The sequence below is a fragment of the Amblyomma americanum genome, chromosome 7 (genome assembly GCF_052857255.1).
Source record: "Amblyomma americanum isolate KBUSLIRL-KWMA chromosome 7, ASM5285725v1, whole genome shotgun sequence".
NCBI lineage: Eukaryota > Metazoa > Arthropoda > Arachnida > Ixodida > Ixodidae > Amblyomma > Amblyomma americanum.
Window position 1 is genome coordinate 36,387,729 of NC_135503.1, and position 27,234 is coordinate 36,414,962.

The following is a 27,234-nucleotide window of genomic DNA, read 5'->3' on the forward strand; positions in this document are numbered from 1 at the left end:
CCGTGTTCGAACCAGACCGCGGCGGCTGCTTTTTTATGGAGGAAAAACGCCAAGGCGCCCGTGTGCTGTGCGATGTCAGTGCACGTTAAAGATCCCCAGGGGGTCGAAATTGTTCCGGAGCCCCCCCACTACGGCACCTCTTTCTTCCTTTCTTCTTTCGCTCCCTCCTTTATCCCTTCCCTTACGGCGCGGTTCAGGTGTCCGCCGATATATGAGACAAGATACTGCGCCATTTCCTTTCCACAAAAACCAATTATTATTATTATTATTATTATTATTATTATTATTATTATTATTATTATTATTATTATTATTATTATTATTATTATTATTATTATTATTATTATTATTATTATTATTATTATTATTATTATTATTATTATTATTATTATTATCACGTCACCGGAGAATGCATTCGCACCGAGCTTCCTGCCCGCCTCATGCGCTCAGTTAAGGTTTTGCGCGGAAAAATGGACCGGATTTTCTCGCGTGGCCAGATTTTAGAGAATGTTTTTTTCTTCGTTTCAAATATTGATACGGTATCGTCTTGTCTATGGCTTCAAACTCATAACTGGCACTAACCAGCAGACTGGTAATTAACGTTAATTAGAGTTCAGTTAATTGGCTATAGAATTAGGATGATTCCCATTGTCACTGACGTGTGTCTCGGGTGACAGTGCGTTTGTTAAAAGATGCTGTTTCTATTTCGAAGTCTCTATTTTTAGCAGTTTTTGAGTGTTGGCTGAAACAACCAGCTGTACTAGATGGCGGAGAGATGGATGGCATACAACACATGTGTTCCTGGTCCGCCAATGTTTTTCTGTGCGTCGCCGACCTGACGTATGCAACTTTTACCTACAAAGCGTGCAACGCTGTGAAGGGTACGGAAGTTGTCCGCTTGAAAACATAGAGTGAGGCGTGTTACACAGCGCTTGTTTTGTGGTCGAGTGGTTGAAGCATGATAGAGCTACAGCATGTTGTCAGCACTAAGAGCACATTTAATCGAGCTGATGTCAAACGCATCATGTAATACGCGAGCAGGCAAAGCATTTTTTTATTTTTCGCTCACTGCAATGAACGCACTACTTTTTGATCGCGGATGTAGGCAGCGCGAACAAGTGGCTTTTGAGAGGAAAGGCGCAGTACTTAACTGGCGCATATCTCGGTGGACACCTCAATCGCGCTGTGAAGCGATTGTTTATCTGGAAATGAAAGGCGCGGTAACGTCGAGTTCTTGGTGCACACCTCTAACGAGCAGTGAGGGAAGGAGGAAGGTGGGAGTGAGAGAAGAAAGTGAGAAAGAGGTGCCGTAGTGGAGGGCTCCGGAATAATTTCGACCACCTGGGGATCTTTAACGTGCACTGACATCGCACAGCACACGGGCGCTTTTTGCTCTTCGCCTCCATATTCCCTCGCGGCGGGGTTGAGGTTTACGTCGAAAAATGAGACAGTTACTGCGCTTTTCCATTCCTGAGAATCCCCCCCCCCCCTTTTTTTTTCCAGATCTTCACGCGTCCAGCAATAGCTCTTGTGTTCAACGCAGCACTCGCAAGTTCTGTTTAATGTTTCGGGCGACCCAACTTTGCCACGATAGGGAGAGATTTGAGTGACGGCACTATCGCGAACAGCATTCTAAGAACCACGCGCTCAGAGCTCCGAGCCAAGCCCTACGTACCGTGCACGCCGCGAGTATCCGACGTCAACGTCGCCAAACTAGCCCACCTTCTCTCATACAGCGAGCGCTGCGAAAGTGTGTGCTCAGTTATGACCATTACTCAAAAACAACCTGACTAGGAACTACTCCAAGACAACGGTCATGCTGGTGTCTAAGTCATTAAAAAGCCCTGAATGCCCAAGTTTTCAGGGTTCTTTAATGACATAAATGATTAAAAAACAATCTTCTAGTTATGATAGTGCCTTGCGTCTTTACCTTTTTAGTGACCATCGGCACATTGCGTATTAAAAAATCAGGGGCCAAATTCATAAAGTATGAACGTTTCATACCTGTACCCGCTGCCGTGGCTTTTTAGCAATGGAGTTCAGCTTCTGTGTTCAAGGTTGCGGGGCATAATACCGACCACGATATCTTGTGTTCGATGGGGGTGAAATGTGAAAGCACCATTATCTTATGGGATGTCAGCGCATGTTAAAGAACCTCAGCTGGTGGCAACTGATCTGGAACCTCTCACTACGGCCTCTCTCAAGCTCATGTGCCGTTTCGGGACATGCCATGCAGCTGCATATGTTAGGCGTGTTTCTTTGCGGTTAATAATATTAACCTACCACCTCGTCCTCGGTAATTATTTGTCAGCACACGTGCTTTAGCCTATTATTCATTAAGCCTACCATGTAAATGTTTTAATAATTCGTCCTTCAAGATTAATGGCTGCCTGTAAAGCTTGCTTTACTGCAGGTACGTTCGTCTTGCAGCGAAGAAAACTTTAAGCGTAAAGGTTTTGTGTTCTTAGTTCTGCACCTTGAGTACGGCAGCGCAAAGACAGAAGACAATACCGAGAAAGCCGCAGAACACTGTAGAATATCTTCTTCTCTCTCTTGTAATGCGTTTTTGCATTGTTCATTTCAGTATGAAAACGAACACATACTCTTGGTATTATGGTACAATTACAGAGCAGCTGACCAGACGCTGGGTGTCGCATTCATCGCACATAAGTTTGTTATCGTCAAGTAAGAAGAAGATACAACATAATTCAACCACACGGAGAGCGAACAAAGCGTAGAAAAGTATGACCCGGATCAACAAGAACAAGTCTAGTTTGCTACCTTAAGCTAGAGTGGGAGGGGGGGGGGGGGAGAACAAAGAGCGCAGGAACAAAGGGATGGGCGGACAAGAGGAAGAAAGAGAGAGAAATTGAGGGAGGAGTTAAAATTTTTAAATCTTGACACAAATGATGCAAAAATTAAACAGAAAAAGACCCAAACGCAATGACAAGCCACCTGCGAGGTGAAAGCCTTCGCGTTCCTAATGAATCCCTCGTCTCGCCCCGTCCGCGCCGCAGGAGCGCCTCGAGAACTAGAGCGCAGATTGCTCAAAGTGTCAAGACATGTCTGGCCGCAATCTTTCGGGACGCCAGACACGCCGTGCGTCGGAACGGACGCCTCCGACCGCCCTTCGCGCGCATTTAATGCAGGCGCCGCACGCGACGCAAACACGGTTGGCGACGAGCTCGCAATTACGAGATTCCCCCAACGTCCCCGAGCGCTCTGCTCTCTTCGAGGCGCCGAGATTCAGCGACGCCCACAACGACGAAGCTGCAGTCTAGTTACGCGTCGCAATAACCGTCACCGCTTCGCCTCCGGCGTTGCTGGCCGGAGGCGCTTTCCAGGTAAGCGCCTACACGAGCCGATAACTTGGCGGCGAACAATGGACAGGCCACCGCGAACCTCTCTGTTCGGCGCCGCTCTCGTTGTGCCAGTTAACCCCCCCTTCTCGCTTCGCAAGCCGTCGCAAATCCGATTGTGTTTGCAGAGGTCGTCTTTCCCTCAATGACTGAGTGCTTTGCAGAGAAGGTAGTGGACAACTTTGAGGCGCAGGGCGGCGTCGTCGTGGTGTGCTGTGCGAAGAACGAGGAAGGGTTTTTAGAAGGCTGAGCGCACATTTTACACAAACACCGGCGGCCTGCCCCGAGAGCCTGCGTGGCCGCTCTCAATGTGGGCTTTCCGAACGCGTCGCAGGGATTGGCGACACAGAACCCCTCTGGCGTATGTGTGTGCGCTGGCAATCGGACGACCGTCCTAATGGCTGACTCACCTTATAATGCCGCACCTCCGAAGTGCGCGCGCGTTCGGCTGCTCTCGCGTCCTCTTCTCCGCGCCCTGCTTGAGCCGCTGAAAGCGCGTCTGCACGCTCCCCCGAGCGCAAATGGACGAAAAGTTTGTCTACCCGTGCATTCGCCGAGGTCACAATTTGAAGTCCTGGGGGGGATTTATATAAGGTACAAGGAACTCGGGTAAGTAGTGCAACTCGAACGCGATGGTATACGAACGAATTGTGTGCGTTCTGACAGGTCCCTCGTACCGCGCGGAAAGCACTCGCAGAAAAGGGGTTTTAGAAATCGACGCTATGCTGTCCGGGCGCTTTGTGTAGGTCTGTACATTGTTCGTGTCCGAAAAACGTACCGAGTTGTGAACTAAGGATACAGCGTCGCTGAAGACGCTGGCAGGCTCCGGGTCCACAATTTGCGTTGTCTCGCTTCCCTGGAACTGCCAATGGGCATGAGTACCGACTGAATGCGCTGTCTTTCACGGATTCTGTGTCTTCGAGGGGGGGGGGGGGGGGGGGGGGGGGCGGTGGCGTAATGCGCAATGTCACTTCATCTGCCTGCTCTTGCAGATGACGAGACGCCATTTTAAAAATGTCGAGAAACGCGAGCAAAGATGCTCACCAGTGTCACAGTTCTTCGAATATAATGTTAAAAAACTTCTGAACGTGTGAATGAAGCTTGACCGCTGTATCATTGGCGTTCCTCTAAACCAAGTTCTTTTCTCATTCATGCTGAATTAGCTAAAATCGAAATTTCTGCCTTTAGACAACCGGGGGTAAGTTGTAACCAGAGAATTGTAGAGCGTGGGAAAAAAAAAACAACCACGAACGGCATGATATTCGTAGGAGATAACATTTGAAAAACTGCATATGCCGCTGTGAACGAACCGCGCGAAATTCAAAATATTCGAAGAGGAGACCGTTTATTGAACCAGAGCTCACTGATCGACCATTTGCGTACACCTTCCCCTAAGGCCCACGCATCAAAATCCGACACACTGTTCGTAGCAAAACTCGGAGGTAAGTAAACTATCACGCTGTCTGCTGCCTTCAGACAAACTGCTCCTTGTCATTAACTAAAAGGCCGGTATGTGAGTGGGTTACAAAGCGCCACCAATCTGCCCAGCTCATACGTGGCGTCACTTTTTTTTTACCTTCCGAAACTGGCCGCAGGTCATGCCGAGATTTTGTTTCAGAGACAGACAGAACTTTATTTGAGAGAAAGGCAGAGAGTTCGGCCTGAAGGGTCATCATCTGGTCTGCTGCTCAGCGCAGGGGAATGAAAGAGGAGAGGAAAGAGTGTTATAATGGCTGATTATGTGGAGGTAAGATATATGAGTGTATATACAACCACATCAGGAGAGAGCCTAATCACAACTGCGAGTCGAGATCCGTGTTGTGCAAGAACCGTAGAAGCACTCGCGTTGCCTGCAGATCTTTCCATCTGTCCGCGGCCAAGAGTCCGGTACAATAAAGGGCTTCCGACAGTGGCCTGCTCTCGAGACGCACCAAGGAAGCGGCCAACGCCAGTGTTTCGAGCGCATGTAGAGAATCGGAAGTGTATCCGCAAGGGCTTAGAACCGCAAGTGCAAGTATCATTATAATTAAATCCAGGTACTTACCTCCGCGTAAGGGAGACGTCCACTTTAAGTAAATAGAGGAGGCTTGCATGCCTGCGCCGAATTCCACATCCAATTCATAACTATTCATAAATGTGGCCATCAAGAATTATAATATGCAGGTTCACAGAACACAATAAGTACGAAAAAAGATCATAGTAGACACTGATACGTCATCATCATCATCATCAGCCTTACTACACCCACTGCAGGGCAAAGGCCTCTCCCATGTCTCTCCAATTAACCCTATCCTTTGCCAGCTGCATCCACCCTTTGCCTGCAAACTTCTTAATCTCATCCTCCCACCTCACCTTCTGCCGCCCCCTGCTACGCTTACTTTCTCTTGGAATCCACTCCGTTACCCTTAAGGACCAGCGGTTATCTTGCCCTTGCATTACACGCCCTGCCCAAGCCCATTTCTTTCTCTTGATTTCGACTAGGATGTCATTAACCCGGTTTGTTCCCTCACCCACTCTGCCCGCTTCAGATCTCTTAACGGTACACCTATCATTTTTCTTTCCATGGCTCTCTGCGTTGTCCTTAACTTAAGCTGAACTCTTTTCGTTAGCCTCCACGTTTCTGCCCCGTAGGTGAGTGCCGGTAAGATACAGCTATTGTACCCTATTCTCTTGAGGGATATTGGTAACCTGCTATACATGATCTGAGAGGACCTGCCACGTGCGCTCCACCCCATTCTTATCCTTCTAGTTATTTCCCTCTTATGATTCTGATCAGCTGTCACTACCTGCCCTAAGTAGATGTGTTCTTTTACCACTTCCAGCACCTCGCTGCCAATTGGGAACTGCAGTTCCCTATTTAGACTATTGAACATTACTTTGTTTTTCTGCATGTTAATTTCTAGACCAACCGTTCTGCTTTGTCTGTCTAACTCATTGATCATGATTTGCAGTTCATCCCCTGAGTGACTAAGCAAGGCAATGTCATCAGCGAATCGCGGATTATTGAGGTATTCTCCATTAACTCTTATCCCCAACTGTTCCCAATTCAGGCCTCGGAATACGTCCTGTAAACGTGCGGTGAATAACATTGGCGAGATCGTGTCTCCTTGCCTGACGCCCCCTTTTTTTTAAGCGAGTCTTGTTGCATCAGGACATCAATGAAGGGCCTGACGTCCTTTCTTATTGGAATTTTATTGCTGACTTTATGAAGGTTTGATCATAGAAGTTTGATCATAGATAAAAATTAACATGCAGAAAACCAAGGTAATGTTCAACAGCCTAGCAAGAGAACAACAGTTCACAATTGGCAGCGAGAGCCTAGAAATTGTGCCGGAATACGTCTACTTAGGGCAGGTAGTGACAGCTGATCCGGATCATGAGAGGGAGATAACTAGAAGGATAAGAATGGGGTGGAGCGCATATGGCAAATTCTCGCAGATCATGAGTGGCAGTTTACCAATTTCCCTCAAGAGGAAAGTGTACAACAGCATAATCTTACCGGTACTCACCTACGGGGCAGAAACGTGGAGGCTAACGAAAAGAGTTCAGCTTAAGTTAAGGACAACGCAGCGCGCCATGGAAAGAAAAATGATAGGTGTAACGTTAAGAGATCGGAAGCGGGCAGAGTGAGTGAGGGAACAAACACGGGTTAATGACATCCTAGTCGAAATCAAGAGAAAGAAATGGGCTTGGGCAGGGCATGTAATGCGAAGGCAAGATAACCGCTGGTCCTTAAGGGTTACGGAGTGGATTCCAAGAGAAAGTAAGCGTAGCAGGGGGCGGCAGAAGGTTAGGTAGGATTAAGAAGTTTGCAGGCAAAGGGTGGATGCAGCTGTCAAAGGATAGGGTTAATTGGAGAGACATGGGAGAGGCCTTTGCCCTGCAGTGGGTGTAGTAAGGCTGATGATGATGATGGAGGACTATGGTAGCTGTGCAGTTCCTATATATATCTTCCAGTATTTTGACATAAGGCTCATTTACACCCTGATTCCGCAATGCCGGTATTGCTGCTGAGGATCACTCAACTTCTAATGTTGGTTTGTTCAGGCGGTGGTTGTGTTTCTTAACTGGTAACGTTGAAGATCAGCACACCTCGCAATGCTCCCATTTATAGCAGCCGTCGCCATGGCGCGCCCAAACTCACATGGGGCTATACAGCTACTCTAGCCGCCACAGTACAGCTGTTACCACTGCGCTGGAGCGTCCACTTTCTTGTTCGCGGGTTTCACGCGGTCCTTCAGAGCTTACTAAAAAGCTCATAATTATTAAATTTCCTAAGCCTTGTTAGCTTTTCGGTGCCGAAGTGGGTGCTTTCCTTTGGTGGAATATCTAATACACACGTCAATCATTTGGTGATAAATATTCTGGCGAATAAACACATACATCTTTTGGAAAATATGTTTCTCTTATACTGGGCACTCCACTGTACCTGAACGGCCGACATCGTCGGAGCTGCTACTTGTGATGGCGGCCGAGGAGACTGCAAACGTGCTGTGGCGTCATGACAGGCAATACTGAAATGGCATCGCGAAGAGAAGCCCACGACATTAATCTTTCCCATTAATTCATATATTTTGGTGTTCCTTCGTGCAGCTACACTCAAAGAATGACAAGGTGAGCCCAAAAACGTATGCATGTGTATTCATATGTCGATACGATCGGTTTATACAGGTTGTCATCAAGAATTATAATATTCAGGTGCGCAGAACGCAGTATAAAATATCATAGTTCAGCTGGATGCGTAGGATCACTCAAATTCTAGTGTTCGTTAGTTGAAGTTTAACAACAAAGCACATTCACTGTTTTTTTTTTGTTCTTGAGTTCGTAAGATAACAGGCGAAGAATGGGGAGAGTATATCATTGCCGATTTTCGGGACACCTACTCTGCTCGGCGCCACATCTCACTCTGCACCCTCGGGGTGACGTCTTTGCTCCGCGTGGGCGGGCGCACCGCGTCGCGCATCACGCCTTCGGTGGTTTTCTCCGCCTTGGAGCACTTGGTCTCGGGCAAGTAGCGCACGGCCACGGCGGTCAGCAGCGTGGAGGCGGACACGAGCAGGAGGGGCAGGGATGGGTGCACCCCACGCGACAGGTCTCGCACGAAAGGGGCGAATATGCCTCCCGCGCGGCCGGCCATCGAGGCTGTGCCGAGACCCACGCTGCGGACCACAGTCGGGAAGAGCTCCGCGGTGTAGGTGAAGAGCACAACGACCGAGGCGTCCAGGGTGCACGTGGCCAGCACCAGCAAGGCGGCGTCGAGAGACGAGGACGCCGGACCCTTCTGGTCCATCCGAGACATGGCCCCGATGGCTCCGGCCAAGCTGCCCTGGATGACCAGGATGCTGCTGAGGGTGGACCGGCGGCCGAAGACCTTCGTGGACAGGTACGACGCGTAGAAGCAAGGCAGGAGGAGCGTCACCGCGAGGAAGTATACGAAGTCGGTGACGGCGTCGAAGAGCACGTTGTAGGCGAAGCTGTAGTAGGAGAACGTTAGGGCGAACCAGCACCATAGAAGAGGGGTCATGCGCTTCCGCAGAGAGGGACTGAACGCAAGGTCCAGGAAAGGGGTCCGCATCAAGTAGGAGACCTTGTCGCGGTTCGCATGGGCCAAGGCGAGCGCGCGGGTCCAGCGCTGCTGGGTGTCACTCAGAGCTAGCCCGTTGATCTTGGCCACTCGGAGGATGACCTGTCCAGCCTGGGACATGTTCCAAGTGGCCAGCAGCCAGCGCGGTGACTCTTCGGCCATGTAGAAGCAGCATATCAGGAGCGAGGTCGGGACCATGACTATCATGCTCAGCTCGAAGCGGCCCAGGGAGAACCAGGAGAGGGCGCGCAGGAAGATAGCGGCGCTGACCAAGCCGAACTGGTAGACGGTGCAGTACAGGCCGCGGTGCCGTGGGGGCACCGCTTCGAACAGGAGCACGAACGTCGCCAGCTGGACGCTGGTCGCAGACGCGGCCATCATCAGCCTGAAGGCGAGGAACAGCGACAAGGTGGACGCGAACGAGGCAGCCATGCCGGACACGACGAGTATCAAGACCGAGGCGCAGATGACGGGACGACGGCCCACGCGGTCTGACACGTGTCCCGCCATGGGCGCGGCCACCATGGCGCCGCTCATGTGCAGTGAGAGCACGAAGGGCTGGAGCCAGCGGCGCTGGCACACCATGTTCCACTCGGTGAGCATGTTGCGCAGCGGCGGGTCGTATCCCCAGTCCTGGCAGGGAGCCACGGTCCGGTTGGCCGAGAACTCGTCCAGCGGCGGTTCGTAGCGCGTGCAGCTGCTGTACTCTCCGGTGTCCTTGTCCACGGGGATGGACAGGGCCTTCCAGTCGGAGAGGGTGGCGTTGCTGTCGGTCGGCTGCTTGCACCAGTGCTTCACCTCGACGGACATGAGGAGCAGCGAGAGATGCTGCGTGAGCAGAGCGAAGGTTGCCAGCTGGCAACAGAGCAGAATCATCAGCTGGAAGCAGCCGGTGCCGTAGAGGTCTGAGGGCTCCAGCTCGTCGGCGCCTGCGGCCTCATCGTCCGGCACTCCCGTGCTGGGGAAGCTGGAGCCCGCCGTGTACAAGCGGCTCGGATTGCAGTGCGACGCGTCGCCCATCAGGCACGTATAGGTACACGACTTCGGGCCTTGGATTCTTCTCGCTCTTATTGGGCGTGTGCTCGTGTCCATTAGCTGCTCGCTTCTTCTTCTTTGAATCTCGGATAGCAGGGTCATGATGCACAAAGAACAAAAAAGAATGACACGTATTCGTCCGGCGACTGGCCTTATTAGCCGCGTAGCTTGTGTAATTAAGAAGGTGCTCTACAGTTGACGAAAAAGAGTGAAAAGTACTGAAAAGCGTGCAGAAACACTTTGATGAAAACATTAGCGCTTGAAACGCAGCAGGGACGAAGAGAGAAACAGATATGTTGCCTGCTTCTCTTGTTCGTACCTGTGTTTCAAGCACTGAAGTTTTTCTACCATGAATACGCTGCCAACTCGCCCTAACAGCGTAGCCTGATCGAGTAGAACGCATCCCATGCAAAGCAAATGAGATTTGCGCTTTATAATAAATCAGTGCTCCTTCACACAGAGCCCCCATCTTGCACTACTGCTGCATCAGGGAGGGTATGGCGACTCCCAGGAATCGGTGAATGTAAACTAGAGAATTACCTTCTGCATATATGGGAATTAACCTATTACCCTATCGCGTCGTATCTTTAAGGCGACCTTCAGTGTCCCTTCCAATTTTTTTATCATCATAATAATCGTCATCATTTCTTTAACCGAAGTATATAGGCGCATAAACGTGCGTATTCGTGTGAATTTAGAGCGCGCATGATACTCTAATAAACCAGGGCCTGTCGGCAGCCTTAAATGAAGATTAATTAGCGTTCTTTTATAATTTTAACTACGCTCGAAGCGGGCGCACAGCATTCGTACTTGCCACCAGTTGCTCTGTTCATGCTAAGTCGTCTGCTCTTGCTTTGTCGGGCAGTTACTGTACAAACCTTTAGTCGTAAGACAGCCTTCGCGTCGTCTCCACTTCCTGTCTTTGTCGTCTTCGTGCTGTAATCCAGAACCTAACAGGACACAGAGCACAGGACAAACAGAAACAAAAATCAATTGACAATTATACAGCCGTGGTAATATGGATGATCAAGCTGCTCCTCCGTGTCATTTTAATATTGTTGCATTTTGCCACTGATGAATGCGTGACGATTGGGCTTTTATTTTGGGAGGATTAGCGTGAGGCGCTAGTTAAACACCACCTAGTGTCTAGCTGTAGTGTTGGCTATGTGCACGGGGATGTGTCACGTGATCTCGCCCCCGTGGGGTGGCACCCGTGCAAGGCGTCTCCCGCCAGATGGTCACGCTCGGACGCATGGCCGCTGGGTGGTCACGTCGAATACTAACTGCTACGTTTAGGCAGGAATCTTCGCCTTAGCATCCAGCGCTGTACAAGCATCAGTTATGCTTTTTTCTTGTATCAGTCTTGTTCGTAAGAGCGTCTTCGAGTCAGCGCGCACGTTTCGTTGTGCATGTATACACACCAAGAACAAGTCAAGACAAACACAGTGCTCTGTTCGTCTTGTCTTGTCTCGTTCTTATTCTCCGTCTTTCGCGCTGTTACAGTATGACAAATTCAAACCAACCCGCCCAGCTTTTATGTCCTCCAGAAGTACACACCAAGCCACCTCGTTCACAGCCCTCTAAACTATATAAGGATCAACAAATTCCTGAACATAACCAGGAATTGCGGAGAAACAGCACTTGGAATAGTTTCGGAAGGAATGTTTCCGCGGTGACTCTAGCGTCGGATCTGCGCGTGCGCAACGCGTTGAAGTGCGGGCCGAGGCGCTCTTCCCCGCGAGCGAGGTTTATAACCGGCCGCGGGAGCGGAGACGCTCATCGCCAAAGCCTTTAATTCCGTCCGCAGCGCCATGGTAACGCTGCCTCTTAATTACTTCATGCGCGAGCGCGGTCCTTTCCGCGGTGCTTCGGCCGGCCTATGTGAAGCCCTACTCAGGTCGAGCCCTTCTAAGGAGCGCGCAAAGCGGCGCAGGGCAGCGCCCTAACCTCGGTGCCGGGGCGCTGCCGTACCGCATTCACGCGAATATAAGTTACTCGATGTGAAAGTTTACTTTCGTGACCTTATATACGCGCGTCCGGACACGGCGCGCTACAGGGGGAAAATAATAAGCTGTGTGTTTGGAACATTGTTTATCTTAACTGAATACCGCGTAAACAGCTTCATGGTGTTCATGCTATCCTATACACTCTACTGTACTTTTTACACCCTATATGGGAGTATAAAACTTACTCTCTTTTTACTACTTTCTGTTTACGGTGTAGAGCAAAACTCTGTCTCTTTTCAAATCTCCGTATCCTGGCCGGAGCCAAAGCTCCATGGCCTCCGCAGTGTTTCTCCGGCTCCTTAATAATAATGATGATTGGTTATGACGAAAGAAAAAAAGCGGTACTTGTTTCACGCAGGGTAGACACCCGGACCGCACCGTTGGGGAAGGGATAAAAAAGGGAATGAAATGAGACAAAGTGTGAAAAAAAAAGACACCGCTGTGAAGGGCTTCGCATCAATTTCGACCCCGATTGAGGTTCTTTAACGTGCATTGATATCACACAGCACATGGCCGTCTTTCGCGTTTCGCCTCTTTTGCTTGAAAGAAAGAATAAAAAGAAAAGAAAAAAAGAGAAAGGAAGGAAAGAAGGAAGGAAGGGAGGGAGGAAGGAAGGAAGGAACGAAGGAAGGAAGGAAGGAAGGAAGGAGGGGAGGAAGAAGGAAGGAAGGAACGAAGGAAGGAAGGAAGGAAGGAAGGAAGGGAGGAAGGAAGTAAGTAAGTAAGTAAGTAAGGAAGGAAGGAAGGAAGGAAGGAAGGAAGGAAGGAAGGAAGGAAGGAAGGAAGGAAGGAAGGAAGGAAGGAAGGAAGGGATGCGAGGAAATATAGAAATAAATAAAGGAATGAAGAAGGACAGAAAACAAAAGGAAGGAAGAAAGAAGTACCGAAAACGAAGGAAGGAAGGAAGGAAGGAAGGAAGGAAGGAAGGAAGGAAGGAAGGAAGAAAGAAAGAAAGAAAGAAAGAAAGAAAGAAAGAAAGAAAGAAAGAAAGAAAGAAAGAAAAGAGAGAATGAAAAAGACTTAATGGAGGAAGAAAGGACTCCTCAGAACGGGAATAACCGTAGAGTTCCGAGTTACAGTCGCGCGAATACGGTATAAGTATACGCGTTACCGCGAAAGAGCGGGCGCATCTCCCGAACGGAGCAACGCAGAGGTTATATTCGTTGCACGAGACCGCCGATATAGAGATTGTTTATAAGCAGACGTAATTGAAAAGTCCCCCGGGAGCTGAGTCCTGCGCGCTCCCCGGGCAACGACAACGCCGGAGCCGCTCGAAAGTTGAACGACCCGCTAGGCGACGATCTTTGAGCGTGCCGAGGTGGCGGGGGAGGAGCCTGGTTGACTTCACTCGCGAGACACCCGCGGAGGCATGCGTACGGTGCGCGCCGGTTGCGTTCTCGGCGTCTTCAAGGGGTTTCGCCCTCCTGCGGGGTAAGGGAAGGGGGAAGGGAACGTCAGGATTTGGAGGGAAGCCGTAGAGTAACTGCATTTCCGCCGCTCGCGTTTTCGTTGAAGTGGCTGCATATAAACAGCGTCTTTTACTTTGAAATGTGCCACACGAGTATACAAATGAACAGGGCGTATGTAAGAGCTCGCAACGTGTGTAATACACTGTTTTCACGATGGATTCTAAGCACCGCACAATCCGCGATACGCCTACGTATAGCTAACTGCGTCTGCGCAGCAGCAGCATGTGTCCGGGCACTTGAATCTGTCGCTTCCACGCTCTAAACAGAAAGGTGTAAAAAGAGAGTAAGCTGTTCTCTGGCTGCGCGACTGTTCTATAAAGGACACCTTAATCCCTTCTTAGTCCCATATATAGGTGTATTCATGTTAAGAGTGCAACGCCAACTACGCACATGCGATCAGGCGACGAAGGCTCTGTTGTCGCCACGCGGATCGCGTAACGATAAAATGTTCTGTTATTTAGAGCTTGAAGAGACGCTTTAGGGCAGGGCTGGGAGCAAAGAGGAAAGAAAGAATATAGACAAAGGGACCAGGAGACAGCTTTATACGTTGATGGCAGGGTCCAACGGTCCAATCCACATCTTCTCGATTTCACTGGGGATGAACCTGCAGATAAAGCGAATCGAGTCATTAGTCAACCAATAGGAAACGACCTTTTCTGGACATTTATCTCTGCGTAACTGCTCGCAACGAATCGGAGAGTTTTCAGCCCTCGTGCTGGGATCGCATCGATGGCAAGCGTCGACACACGCAGGTTCCTCAAACACGAAAGGGAACAAAGTTTAGCCTTCTTATAATGATTACTCCATAACTATGTGCGACAGGTACACATTTTCTGTTTTGTAACTAGTTTTTTTCTTGGCGCATAATATGCAGAAGTTGTTTTCAACTTTGTGATAGAAATAAGCAAAAAATTATTCTCTTTGTGCAAACTGGTTGTTCCCTTTCATATCGGAGGGACCTGTGCGTACGTGCTAGTGGACAGTATACAAGATCGGAGGCGCTTTGATGGTGGTACAAAAACAGTACCCTCATTTCGTAGCGAGCTTTGTTGCGGTTGCATTCTCCAGCATCCCTGCCAGTGACCAGCTCCACACCTTTTACACAACAATAAGACAGTGGCATCTCTATCAGACCCGGCCTGAAATGAAGGCAGTTGTCAACGACAAAGGAGAGCGGATTTAATTGGAGAAAAAACAAACACTCCACCGTAGCGAAGTGAAGCGCGATATTTGCACCGCCAACTACCCCTTTTCCTGCCCCCCCCCCCCCCCCATAGATGCGCCGAGTCTCAGTCCCGCCTGGACCACGTGATCTTGATCGCGCGATCTAGCCCACTAGGATGACGTCCTCACTGGTCAGCAGACGAACGTGGTAGTTTTCGCTCACGAAGAGCTACAATGATTCCGCACGCAGCTACGTACCATGGTTAATATCACTGTAGACTCCTGCCAAACACTGCTATTGTTCGTATCATCTGCCGCTGACCCCGCTACCCGACTCGACTGCTTTTGCATGCAGTTTGTCGACCGCGTTAAGCGCTGTAGCGTTTACATGAACTCGCTAATCGGTTCCCGGAACCGACCGACGAGTTCGAACCGGGCCGCTAGAGTTTACATGCGCTCGACAACCGCGGTTCTCGATCAGTTTCACAGACAAACTCAATCAGCCCCGCTAGAGTTGGCGTGAACCCGATAAACAGTTCTCGATCCGACAGACGAGCCCAACACAAGATATGAACGGCTGCTTCATTCATCGCTGCTGACGGGGCCGATGCACAGCATTCAATGTCTGAGCACAACTGCTCGCAGTTACATCGGTGCAAACATGCCTCGCCACTTTCTGTGTCCGCCGTCCATCTGTTCTCTTTGTCGTTTGTTCGTTCCGTCGTTATAATCAGGAGGCAAGCACAGATACAACGATCCGACAACGTAAGGCGCGTGTCCCGACGTCTTGATTACCGCGCGCGCCACCTATGTGCTGCGGGGGGTGACGGCTCAATCAGCTCCCGAAGCAGGTCCGAACTCGTTGGGCCGCGGGCGAATCTGATGAGGCGTGACACGGGAGCGGTCGGGAGCCTTTAACGATCGCACAATGGCGCGCCCACTTTTTCTCCCGCCCCGGAGAGATCTGTCATTCAGCCGTGCCGCCGCGCGGCCGCTCTCCGACTTTTGGCGGAATCACTTTGTGTAATTGCACCCAGGCCGAGCAGCGAGCCCGAATCTTCGCTTGTTACTTTCTTTTCTCCCCTGTCCATCCTATTACTCGGCCGTCTCCAGTGGGACAAGGAACGGGGGCGGGATTCTCTGGATGATCGGCTGCACCTCGCGGCGTGTATCTCACTTCTTCCGAATATTCTCATCTCTTCTTTTTTCTGTGCACGTAGTGACACTATCGACCACACTGACTGTACTGACTAGTAGTGCTGCCTAAACTCGCTGGCAACATACTTTTTTTTTTCCCAGTGACTCTACAGTTGGATACAACTCAAGAACGAAGCGGCTTCTCCCCGTCAAAGGGCCGATTGTCATGAGCCTGCTATAGCGGGACAATGCAAGGAACGACAGATGAAAGGGAATAGTCTCCTCCCTCCATGGGGGGGTAGTCCCCTCACTGCATTGTAACGCCGCTCCCTGCATTGCGATGCATTGGGAATCGGCCGGCGCCATTGGCTGGAAGGGGTTCCTTTGGAGGGAAAAGACCGCTTCGTCTTGAGTTGTACTCGACTATTTGTCAAATGTTTAGGGGGATCCGCAAAGGTGGAGTAGATTTGTAATAAGGGAGTATTTACTCCCTTATTACTCGATTATAGTGCTGCCTTGTACCTACAGGTAGCATGCCCGCAGAACTGCAATAAAAAAAAAATCTGCGGTGGAAGTTAACAAAAAGCGATTGGAAGGTTGGTGGCTGAGAAGCAGAGAAAGGATATAATGTTAGAAGTGTAGTACTGAAAGCGTATTTAAAGAAAATGGCGAATTTTAAGGCCAATTTATAACGCAGTTAAATAAAAATAAAGAAAAAAGTCGTGCAACTGACATCACCCTGTTTCAAATGGGACGATCCATCCATCCATCCATCCATCCATCCATCCATCCATCCATCCATCCATCCATCCATCCATCCATCCATCCATCCATCCATCCATCCGTCCGTCCGTCCATCCATCCATCCATCCATCCATCCATCCATCCATCCATCCATCCATCCATCCATTCATCCGTCCGTCCGTCCGTCCGTCCGTCCGTCCGTCCGTCCGTCCGTCCGTCCGTCCATCCATCCATCCATCCATCCATCCATCCATCCATCCATCCATCCATCCATCCGTCCATCCGTCCATCCGTCCGTCCATCCGTCCGTCCGTCCATCCATCCATCCATCCATCCATCCATCCATCCATCCATCCATCCATCCATCCACCCGTCTGTCCGCCCGTCCATCCGTCCGTCCGTCCGTCGTTAACCTTTATGCTTAATAATGTGAGACAATTACTGCGGCATTTCGTTTCCTTAAAAGCCAATTTCAATTTAATTTATGGGAGCACGTAAGACTGTTGAAGTTGAGCTATAATTTACCGCGAAATTGTGATTGAAGCACATTGGCCCAGTGGTTATGGCGTTCGGCTACTGATTCGGAGTTCCCGGGTTCGAACCCGACCGCGGCGGCTGCGTTTTTATGGAGAAAAAACGCAAATGCGCCCGTGTGCTGTGCGATGTCAGTGCACGTTAAATATCCCTAGGTGGTCGAAATATTCCGGAGTCCTCCACTACGGCACCTCGTTCTTCCTATCTTCTTTCACTCCCCCCTTTATCTCTTCCCTTACGCGGCGGTTCAGGTGTCCAACTATATACAAGACAGATAGTGCGCTTTTTCCTCCCCCCCCCCCCCCCACGCGAAAAAAAAAAACAACCAGCCAATTCTCCCGGTACAAGTATAACGCTAACTGTGGCTTCATGTAGTAATGCTGCATGAAAGTTCAAGCAGTACGGCGTATTACTCAACCTTCTGTCCTTAAGTGCTAACGAGGAAGTAACTAGCGATTCACGCCCTATGCTCCAACTTGCATGACCTCTTCGCTTCCCCTTCGCCGTTCGCGTTGGAAGCCTGTATAATTTCGGCAGAAGAAACAGTAGCGATGTACTTGTTCTTCCTAGCACCAGCTGGGTACATAACTAGTAGTAATTAAATAGACGAACGAGCACCGAAACTCATTGTCGAAAACCTGAAGCACACATTAAGACAAAGAAAACCAAATCGCGAGAGGTGGCCACGCTGTTTTGCAGTCCATCTCCTTCGCTCGCGACCAGACTGAAATTGATGGGGCAGCAGCGAGCCACGAATACTCTGCGCTGGAAGGAATTAAGTCTGATGACCCTTTTTAATCAGACTCGGCACCTTTTAAAGTCAGCTGCTAAGAACTTGAGCGAAGAAAAGGAGAGGGACAAAATGGGCGAAGAAAGCACGCTCAGAATGTCCGGTGACGGGACTTCCATTTGTCTGCATTAAAAAGCGCGTGCTCGACATTAACATGCAGATGAATTGCTATACCGATAAGGTGCGGGAACCCAACACTCCAAGCGTGCTGGCGCATTAACTCGACGCCAGCCTTATCATGTGCGAGGTTGTCGGTCGCTTTTTGTTCAAACCCCTCAGCGACAAGCGATTACGCCGTGATCTCTTGATAAATGGTATACAGTTCACGTATACAGGCGTGGGAATGACTTTCGCGTGCCCTTTATTATGATAATGAGCGCCGAGAAACCAGCGCTATTAGGCAATCCGGGCAGTTCATTAATCACATCGAAATGGTTTTATTGTCGTCGATGCGCGCAACCGCAAGCTGTTCACACGGGCGATAATGAGCGACTTCCCAACATCGAGCGCATCGGTCAGCGAGGTAATTAAGTGCGCAAGGAATTACTCGTCTCGTCCCATTCGCCGAAGGCAGCTCTGGAGGAGAGGGCGTGGTAAGAAAGGGGAGGGAGGGAGCTTAATCGGGCAACTTCTGGCGGGGTAACTTCCTTAATACTCGCGCGCTGATCACTACAGCCGATATTGTTCCGCTAGTGCACAAGCTACATGTGCAAAAAGTGAGGTGGCTGGATCTTAGCAGACTTGTCTTCCGCTAATGTATACGTCTCTCTTAATTCCTTTGTTTTGCTTCAATGCGTCTGGCTGAGTATCGAAACAACCGGCAAGGTTTCTGACCTTTGTGCTATGATTACGATTCTTTTTTTTTATTTACATGGACATTTCAGGAGAGGAGGGTGCATGAAAGCGTCGTCGGCTACACCTTTTCGCAAAAGGGACGAAATCACACTAGAAACCATGCGCAACGAGCAATACAAAACATAGACAACACGATGCACCCGCCAGAAAATGCTGACCGTGAATGTAAAATAAACATTAAGCAGTGAGAAATCATAATCACAGTACGTGGATAAATATTTGATTTGGCTTTGATTTTATTTGTTTTTCTTTCTGACGCAGGAACAGGAGTAAGAGCAAAAGGGCGAAATGTCTGACGATGTCTCTTTCTCTTGCCCCTTATAGAGCTGGCACAGAGTCATTTAACAGTAACTTGCGTAACACATTTCAATACGATACAATATAATACAATGCAGTACAGTGCAATACAATACAATGCGAAACCATACCATACCATACAATACAATACAAATTAAGGACACAAGCATAACAAATTAAGTGAATACTTTGTTGTTTCCAATCAACAGAGCTACGGAGATAGCACTAAAATCGCTTATTAAATAAATAACAAATGAAGACAATAATAAACAAGAAGTAAATATATAAAAGACGTGGCAATAAGGTCATAATCACAGATATATGAAAGTAATGTGTAAAATGGCCTTTGTAATACGTAAAAAATAAGCAAATACATATGAACGTAACAATAATGTGATAATGGCGTGCACCTGAAGATAATACGCAAAATTGGCTTAGACGACAATTTATATCATGAACCATTGATGCAAGCACAGCGAACACTGTAGAGATTGAGACAGCCCCGAGACACGAGTGGAGCTATATAAGGAATTCACGCGTAACGTCTGGTAATTCAAAAGCATTCCGCTGTCTTCAAGGAAAGATTTCAACACCATGATATATTGCGCACGCGCCGGCCATGAACCCAATAGTTTTTGAAGACTGAAAGGCCTTTTTATCAAGGCCGGTCACTATTCTCTTCAATCTAGATCAAAAGTTGTCATGTTCTGGACATTCCAATAAAATGTGGCTCATATCCTCATCGTCATAACCATGCGGGCTGTGTGGGCGGCGAATTCTACGTATAGAAAGTGTTTCGTGCAGTCTGTTTCCAATAGCAAGCCGTGGAACAGAGTTTCCCCGCTTCTGTTGACAGATAGCGGAATTGTAAAACCGTGACAGTCTGCTGATGCATGTAGTATAGGTCAGAACTTCTGTAATTTGGATGTCACTTCTGTAATAGTGGCCGAGTGCGTTTGTAGTGGTGGACATAGAGTCCACGCCCAGGTATGCCGCGGCTGAAAGGCGTTGTGCTTGAGCAGCCTTTCATCGAACGTGGCGTTTATCTTTCTTTTTTGACTTTATACTTCGTCGGCGTTACCATAGCGTCGTAATCGTGTTTACAGTGCGGCGTAAGGCACATGAACACTCCCAGGGCAACACCTGCACCCTTCATGAGGTCAGTGCAGCAGTGTCCAAAAATACGCATCCAGCCTTCTGCCTGATAACTTGCGTTTCACGTTGGTTGCACACAAGCACACTTGCAACCGTAGTAGCCATAAAGCGAAATGGTCTCAGTGCTTTCTTCATGTCCATTATTTCCGCGTGATTGATTATGGCATTATGGCTGAATTCCGCTGCGTCGAACATTCCGCTGCTCGAAAGCGAATGTGGACCTTATACAGCCGATCGAACGGTTACTACATTTGTAAACTTGCATACATGGATACGAAAGTAGAACGCATTTCAGTGTGCTACAAAGTGTTCTTGTCGACGCTTAAGAACCGGGCGCTTTTTGGTTATTTGTGCGAGAGAACCACCTGCTAGCTGTCACGCCACCACTCAGAGTTCGTATAGCGACGCTTAATAACAATGGACGCTTTTTTATACCTGTTGTTCGCATCCTGGACAAAAAATATTGCCCTTCGGGTTGTAGCAGCATCAGCATCCCCGATGAATGGGACGCCAGAGACAAACGATGATACGAGCATCTCCGCATCCATCGCCCGAGCACGCAGTGGCAGGTTCATTCTCGAGGCAACAAGCTTTCACCCCTGCGGTCTCGGGGTCAAACAAATGATCCCGGCGCGGCTGCGTAGACAACCTTATCGCGGCCTCCGCGCCCGTCCGCGGTTAACTTGTTCTATTCCTGTTGCTTCTTTTTTTTTTCTTAGGAGCTGGCGTTGTTTGGAAGCGTTCCTTCTTGATTCCTTCTTTTGCCGAAGAGCGCAACAGCTCGTGTCTACTATGTTGGTCGGGTTGTTCACACACGTAGGACAGTCTCCCGCTGCATAACCAGCATCGTGAAGTGCGTATGCGTATGAAGATGCCGGGACAAAAGAAGGAACCAGTTGCAACAACGAACAGTGGAGGAACTCCGATCAACCATAGGGTGGTTCTCCCGCCGAATAGAAGTGCCGAAAGGGCGCAAGTTCGCCTCCCTGACCACCACTTGCCGATCTTGGAGAAGAGAGCACGAACGGTGGGATGTGTTCAGCAAGCGCGTTTTATTCCGGCATAGATATACAACAAGGCAGACCATACAGGATCGATGCATGCCGTCGCTCCCGGGAGAGCTTATATATACGGTGCCGATCTACATTGATTTATCAGTTGTATTTCACGGCGTGTGGACGAAGAGAAAGGAAGCGATGGCCCAGAAACCAGACAAAAAAGAAAAGAAGGGGGGGGGGGGGGGGGTGAAAAGGCGGCAGTAATAGCCGCGGCGAAAAGCAACAGTATCTAAGGAGGCGAGAGGGAAAGAAAAGAAATATGAACCAAAGATTGGCGCACGCGAGGGGACCTCGCGAAAGTGTGATGGTGGTTGTGCTGCCACGGTGGAAAAGGCGGCAGCAAGTGTGGGAACTCGAACAGAAGCTTCTACAGACTGAGGCAGCGTATAGCACATAGGAAGGAGGGCTCTGGCTGCTGCAGCCGCAGCGAGAATGGGATAAGAGGAACCCTCTCGCAGCGAGAGAGTAGCTTGCTGCGCGCTGTCAGCGGCGCGGGCGGCATAAATTGTCAGGGCGCGCACACCGCAACCCGCGTCGTTTCGCGCAGCCTGCTTCGTCGATCTGCGGATAGACGGACGGACGGAGGGAGCGCGGTGGTCATCAGGCGGCACTTGTGGCCGCCGCTGCGTGGCGCTCTGCTTGCAAGAGTGGTCAGGGCAATGCGCGAAGAAAGGTCGCCGGGGATTGAGGGTGGCTGATGGAGAGTGGAGGAGGGCATCAGACAAGGTTCTTGTTTTACCCAGACGGGATTACGGGCACCGATGGGTTTCCCTCTCCCTCTCCCCCTCCCCTTCATTCTTTTGCAGACCTTCCTCCCTTCCGCTTAGACGGCCAGCTCACATATATACGAGAGGTCGCACACCGCGTTCGTTGGACGATATCGGTGTGTTCGCGTGATTAGTTTGCGTTTGCGGGGAAGGTTTCTTTTTCGCTTTTTTATTTTTCCTTCCAAGTGTACTTGGGGGAAAACGCTGGTCTCCTTCACTGCGTTTTCTTTGGTTTCTTCCTCGATGGGTAGCGGTCTCTGCGGGTTCTTCTCTTTGTAATTCAGCGCAGAGATCATCACACTCTCGCATAAAACTAAAAGAAAGAGATAGAGATGGAGAAAATAAATTAAAGGGTGGACATGCAGGAGAGCTGAGCTCGCCCCGATTGTCTGTCGACACCACTGCGTTCCTGCTTCGCCTCCCAGGCGTCCGCTGGTAGCCCAAAGGTTGCGCCCAGGCCACGCAAACGCTGTCGAAAACGAAAAAGTTGGGCCGCAGCCCGTGCGGTGTATTACCAGGCTGATGCGTGCGTTCGTCCACGGCAGCAGTTGCCGGGTATTACAGAGGCGTACGTCTGGCGGAGGTGGCTCCAAAGTGTGTGGATCGTAGCGCGTACACGCTGGACCATCGAACGTCGCACGTATACCGTCCTTTTTCAAGATTGACCAGGACACCCTTACCGTTCTCGTGACATCAGGAGACCTATTGTAACCTAGCGTAGGCCCTTGCTCTGCTCCTCTTCTTGTTATTCTTGAAGGAGCTCTCATTGAAACCTCTGTGTGATACCGGGGATACTGTTGTTGTTGTTGTTGTTGTTGTTGTTGTCGTCGTCGTCGTCGTCGTCGTCGTCGTCGTCGTCGTCGTTGTTGTTGTTGTTGTTGTTGTTGTTGTTGTTGTTGTTGTTGTTGTTGTTGTTGTTGTTGTTGTTGTTGTTGTTGTTGTTGTTGTTGTTGTTGTTGTTGTTGTTGTTGTTGTTGTTGTTGTTGTTGTTGTCGTCGTCGTCATACCGGGGTTATCTCCGTTTCTACTACTTCTTTTGTCCATCTTCCTCTTCTGCTATGCTCACCTGTATAACATGGATAACCAATCCGTCTTACCTACGAACGCATGGATATGCAGTGTTCGCTATAGTGACCCAGGTGTACGTTTTAATGATGTAGGGGCTGCTTATTGTTTATCCAGATGAGCTTGGGCCTGGGTTAATTGTTATGCAGATGATCTCCGCAGTGAGGGCACAAAAGTGCGGCCGCGAGGGAGAAAGCAAAACTTTGGTCCATGCAAATCTGCTGTGCATGCCCTGCGATGCATGTCTGCATTGACAAAAAAAAAGACATCAACAACGTGTTCAAGGCCACGACTGCTTGAGTGTTTCCTGGTAAACGCAACGTGAGGCCAGAATCCATATTCGGATGGCTTCAAAAGTGCGCGGAACTAGCGCGGCTGTATATACAAAGTTGCATATACAAAGATTCATGTACCGCGCTGAAGTTTAGAGTGGAACAGCTAATGAGCACGGCTAGGCAATAAAAGGGAACCTCTGACAGCACCACTAATGTATATCACTCGCACACAGCTAAGAGACAGCAAATAAGGACAGCTCTTTTCCGTAAGACTCGAGAGATACGAATCTTCTTTGCTGCCTGAAACACTATCCATATGAATAATGCGTCGTCCGATAGTCAACAAAGAGGTCATTTGGCCCTGTTGTAGCGATAGCTACATTGAGCCTTCATCGTGGCGGCGCCTTGGCCGCGCCGAAACGTGGTCACGTGGTTGGTCAGGCGGTGCGTGGGTGGCCACGTGGTGCGGAGCAGCTGCCGGGGTGAAACCGAGTGGGGGGGGGGGGAGAGGCGGAGAGGGGAGGGGAGAGAATGAATCACGTCCAGGGACGAAGATGAAGAAGGAACGCCCAGCGAAATAGAGCGGCGAAAGACTGACTTGCAATTCGACTTAGCGAGTTCCACTCGGCCAGTTGTAGCTATCGCGTCACTCTAGGTTTAACTAGAGCTAAACCACAGCCATTTTTATCATTATCCATCAGTGACGCGCCATCTTCAGGTATACCTGCCAAACGGCGGATATACCGTAGAGATATATTCTGTTGCTGCTACTACTGCCAGGAAAATGGCCTCTATTCTCATACCTTGATCTGTAAAAAAACTATAAAACTATAAAAACCTAGCCGGTGCTTCTCGCCTGTTAATTTAAATAAACCCGGATAGCGTGATGAATCTAAAGGTACACGACAAACTCATTAACCGCTGAAAAATTACGACAGCTTCACACCAACGCTTTCAAGAAGCAAGAACCTTTTTAAGGAACGCGAGTTTGGGGTGTCGCCTCGCCAGCAAATTCGCCAACTTGTTAAGCGTCGTTCGCAACTGCGCGCCTGTAGATGTGGGCGCGAAACGAGCCTGCGAAGTTTAGCCAGTCCGTCCGAAAAGTTTCTGTGGTGCTGTCGCCTGCGTCCTGTAATTAGGATTCCTCGCTTATTCACATCTGCAGGTACAAATTCCTCCTAGAGCTGGCCAGCACCTACAATGCTTGAGGGGGCTCTCCATCCCTCCCTTATTCTCCCCACTCCTGAAGGGGGCGACTGCGCGTTCTTTTCGTACTAAGCGTGCAACGCAGTGAAAGCCACCCGAGTAACGCCTTCGCTAAAGCGTATCCTCTAGTGCGCTTATACTCTAAACAGGAATGCACCTATATGGGGAACAACTTACTCACTTCTTGCTCCTTTCTGTTTAGAGTGTACCACGCTTCCATGATCGGAGGGAAAGATAAATAAACGATATTGGTAGTTGCACTAAATATAAATTATCGCACCTGTAGATTGTTTATGCCGCCGCGGTGGCTCAGTGTTATGGCGCTCGGCTGCTGACCCGAGAGACGCGGGTTCGATCCCGGCCGCGGCGGTCGAATTTCGATGGAGGCGAAATTCTAGAGGCCCGTGTACTGTGCGATGTCAGTGCACGTTAAAGAACCCCAGGTGGTCGAAATTCCCGGAGCCCTTCACTACGGCGCCTCTCATAGCCTGAGTCGCTTTGGGACGTTAAACCCGCCGCGGTGGCTCAGTGGTTAGGGCGCTCGGCTACTGATCCGGAGTTCCCGGTTTAGAACCCGACCACGGCGGCTGCGTTTTTATGGAGGCAAAACGCTAAGGCGCCCGTGTGCTGTGCGGTGTCAGTGCACGTTAAAGATCCCCAGGTGGTCGAAATTATTCCGGAACCCTCCACTACGGCACCTCTTTCCTCCTTTCTTTTTTCACTCCCTCCTTTATCCCTTCCCTTATGGCGCGGTTCAGGTGTCCAACGATATATGAGACAGATACTGTGCCATTTCCTTTCCACCAAAACTTATTATTATTATTATTATTATTATTATTATTATTATTATTATTATTATTATTATTATTATTATTATTATTATTATTATTGTTGTTATTATTATTATTATTATTATTATTATTATTATTATTATTATTATTATTATTATTATTATTATTATTATTATTATTATTATTATTATTATTATTATTATTATTGTTATTAAACCCCCATAAACCAAACCAAACCAGATTGTATATCTCCAGGCGATGTGCAAACTATACACTCTAGACAGAAAGGAGTAGGAAGAGAGTAAGTTTTTTCTCTAGCGCATTCTACATTATAAAATGGAGTACGATAGAGGAGAGATTACTCCTTTTTACCCCCGTATTGGCGTATTTGTGTTTAGAGTACAGCATCTTCTCTTCCCCTTGGAGTGCGTTGTTTTATTCGGAGTAAACCGGCCGATCACCAACGGGGCTGTAGCTATCGTTCTCAAATTCAAAGTAGCTGCGAGTGATTGGTCGAGACTCGGTGGGCGGCGTCAAAGGCTTCAAAAGTAAAAAGAGCCTCAAAAGTAATTTGAAATAATGTAACTGAAAGCAGAAAACTTTGTCAGGTACAAAACAAACAGACCACGAGGATCTGTCCTGCAATAAAGTCGCTTACCGCCTCCTCCGCGTACTCCTCTAGTAACATCCCCAATGAATATTACATACTACCTTGCTGAAGTACCGCCTCCAGTTTCATGATAACTAAGTTAGAAGTTGAAAATTTCTAGACGCGAGTGAAAGCATTTTTTTTTTTTAACGAGGACTAGGCGTTTGCCTCGTGTGTGAAGAAATGCGACGACTTCTCTGACGCATACTTCGCTGATCAGCGGCTGTTGGGACGAAGGGCCGTGGCAGTTTAAGTGATCGGTCCGGTAAGAGGGTCGGGCAGATGCGGCGCTACGTCGCCCAAAAACAGATACGCGCCTATTCGTCAAACTGTACCAGCCATCGCTCATTGCAGGTGTGTGTCAGTTGGGATCAGAGGTGGCTGCGCAAGCCCTAGTGCTCTTGACGCACAAAAAAAAACGAAAAAAATAAAATAAATATAGAGAGACTATACAGAAAAGAGAACATCGCTTGGGGTGAAAAAAAAAATTATACTGAGAAGTGAGGATAAAAAGCAAAACAGCGAAGAAAAACTTTCAAGGGAGCAGAAAGCTCCGAAAAGGTGATTATCAGAGAGTCGAAAAGCTCACCATTTGAATAGGCTTCGTCTGCTGTTTTTCGTTCGCGTATGTTTGGCTCGTTGTAAAGCGATCATGAGCGATGTCACGGAGGAGGAGAGAAAAAGAAAGAAGAAATTCGAAGAACTGGCGGCGGGTCACCGGGCAGCTAGACGCGCGTTAGCTCCGGTCGTCGAGCTGCTAGCTGGATGCGAACTTCAAAATTTGAACGGCCGTCCATCCATCAGCGTCAGCGCGAAGACAGCGCGATGTGCTGGCGACTGCCCAGGTCTGCAGACAGCGGCAGGGAAGGAAAAAAAACTGAAATAAATAAGAGGTTGCCAGAAAGAAAGAGAACGGCGCTATGAACGTGAGTAAAACAAGAAAGCAAAACGCTGAACACGGACGTTTTTTAAACAACGTGATAGAAAATAACGTAGTGGAAGGTTTTTTTTTTTTTTTACAACTGCCATGTAGCTTGCTTGTCGCTCTCGGAAGAAGACGGAACGTTTTGCATCATTTATCGGCTCGTTCGCGTGTTTAAAAAGTTGGAGGGGACAGGAAATAAGAACGGGGAACGAAGCCCAGCCCGCGGCTCCTTAAGGGATTACGCCGAGGGATTTAAGTTTGAGCCGGAAGGGACCCACTCTCGATTGCACCCTCTCTTTCTATCTCGAGTGCGTTGAGCCAGGACCTCACGACACGCGACCAGGTACACCACTCGGACGATCTCCTTGG

The 27,234-nt window shown here is 49.1% G+C and overlaps 1 protein-coding gene across 1 annotated transcript; it reads right to left on the reverse strand.

Annotated features, from left to right (window-relative positions):
- Positions 1-8,058: 8,058 nt before the first annotated feature.
- LOC144097645 (organic anion transporter 3-like) lies at positions 8,059-9,963 on the reverse strand. Its single transcript, XM_077630297.1, has one exon. It carries the CDS (start codon positions 9,961-9,963, stop codon positions 8,239-8,241), a length of 1,725 nt encoding a protein of 574 aa, XP_077486423.1. The 3' UTR covers positions 8,059-8,238.
- Between the last annotated feature and the right edge of the window lie 17,271 nt (positions 9,964-27,234).

Bases quoted from the DNA above. Each gene is read 5' to 3' on its own strand.
- LOC144097645 (XM_077630297.1), bottom strand. From the start codon at position 9,963: ATGGGCGACGCGTCGCACTGCAATCCGAGCCGCTTGTACACGGCGGGC.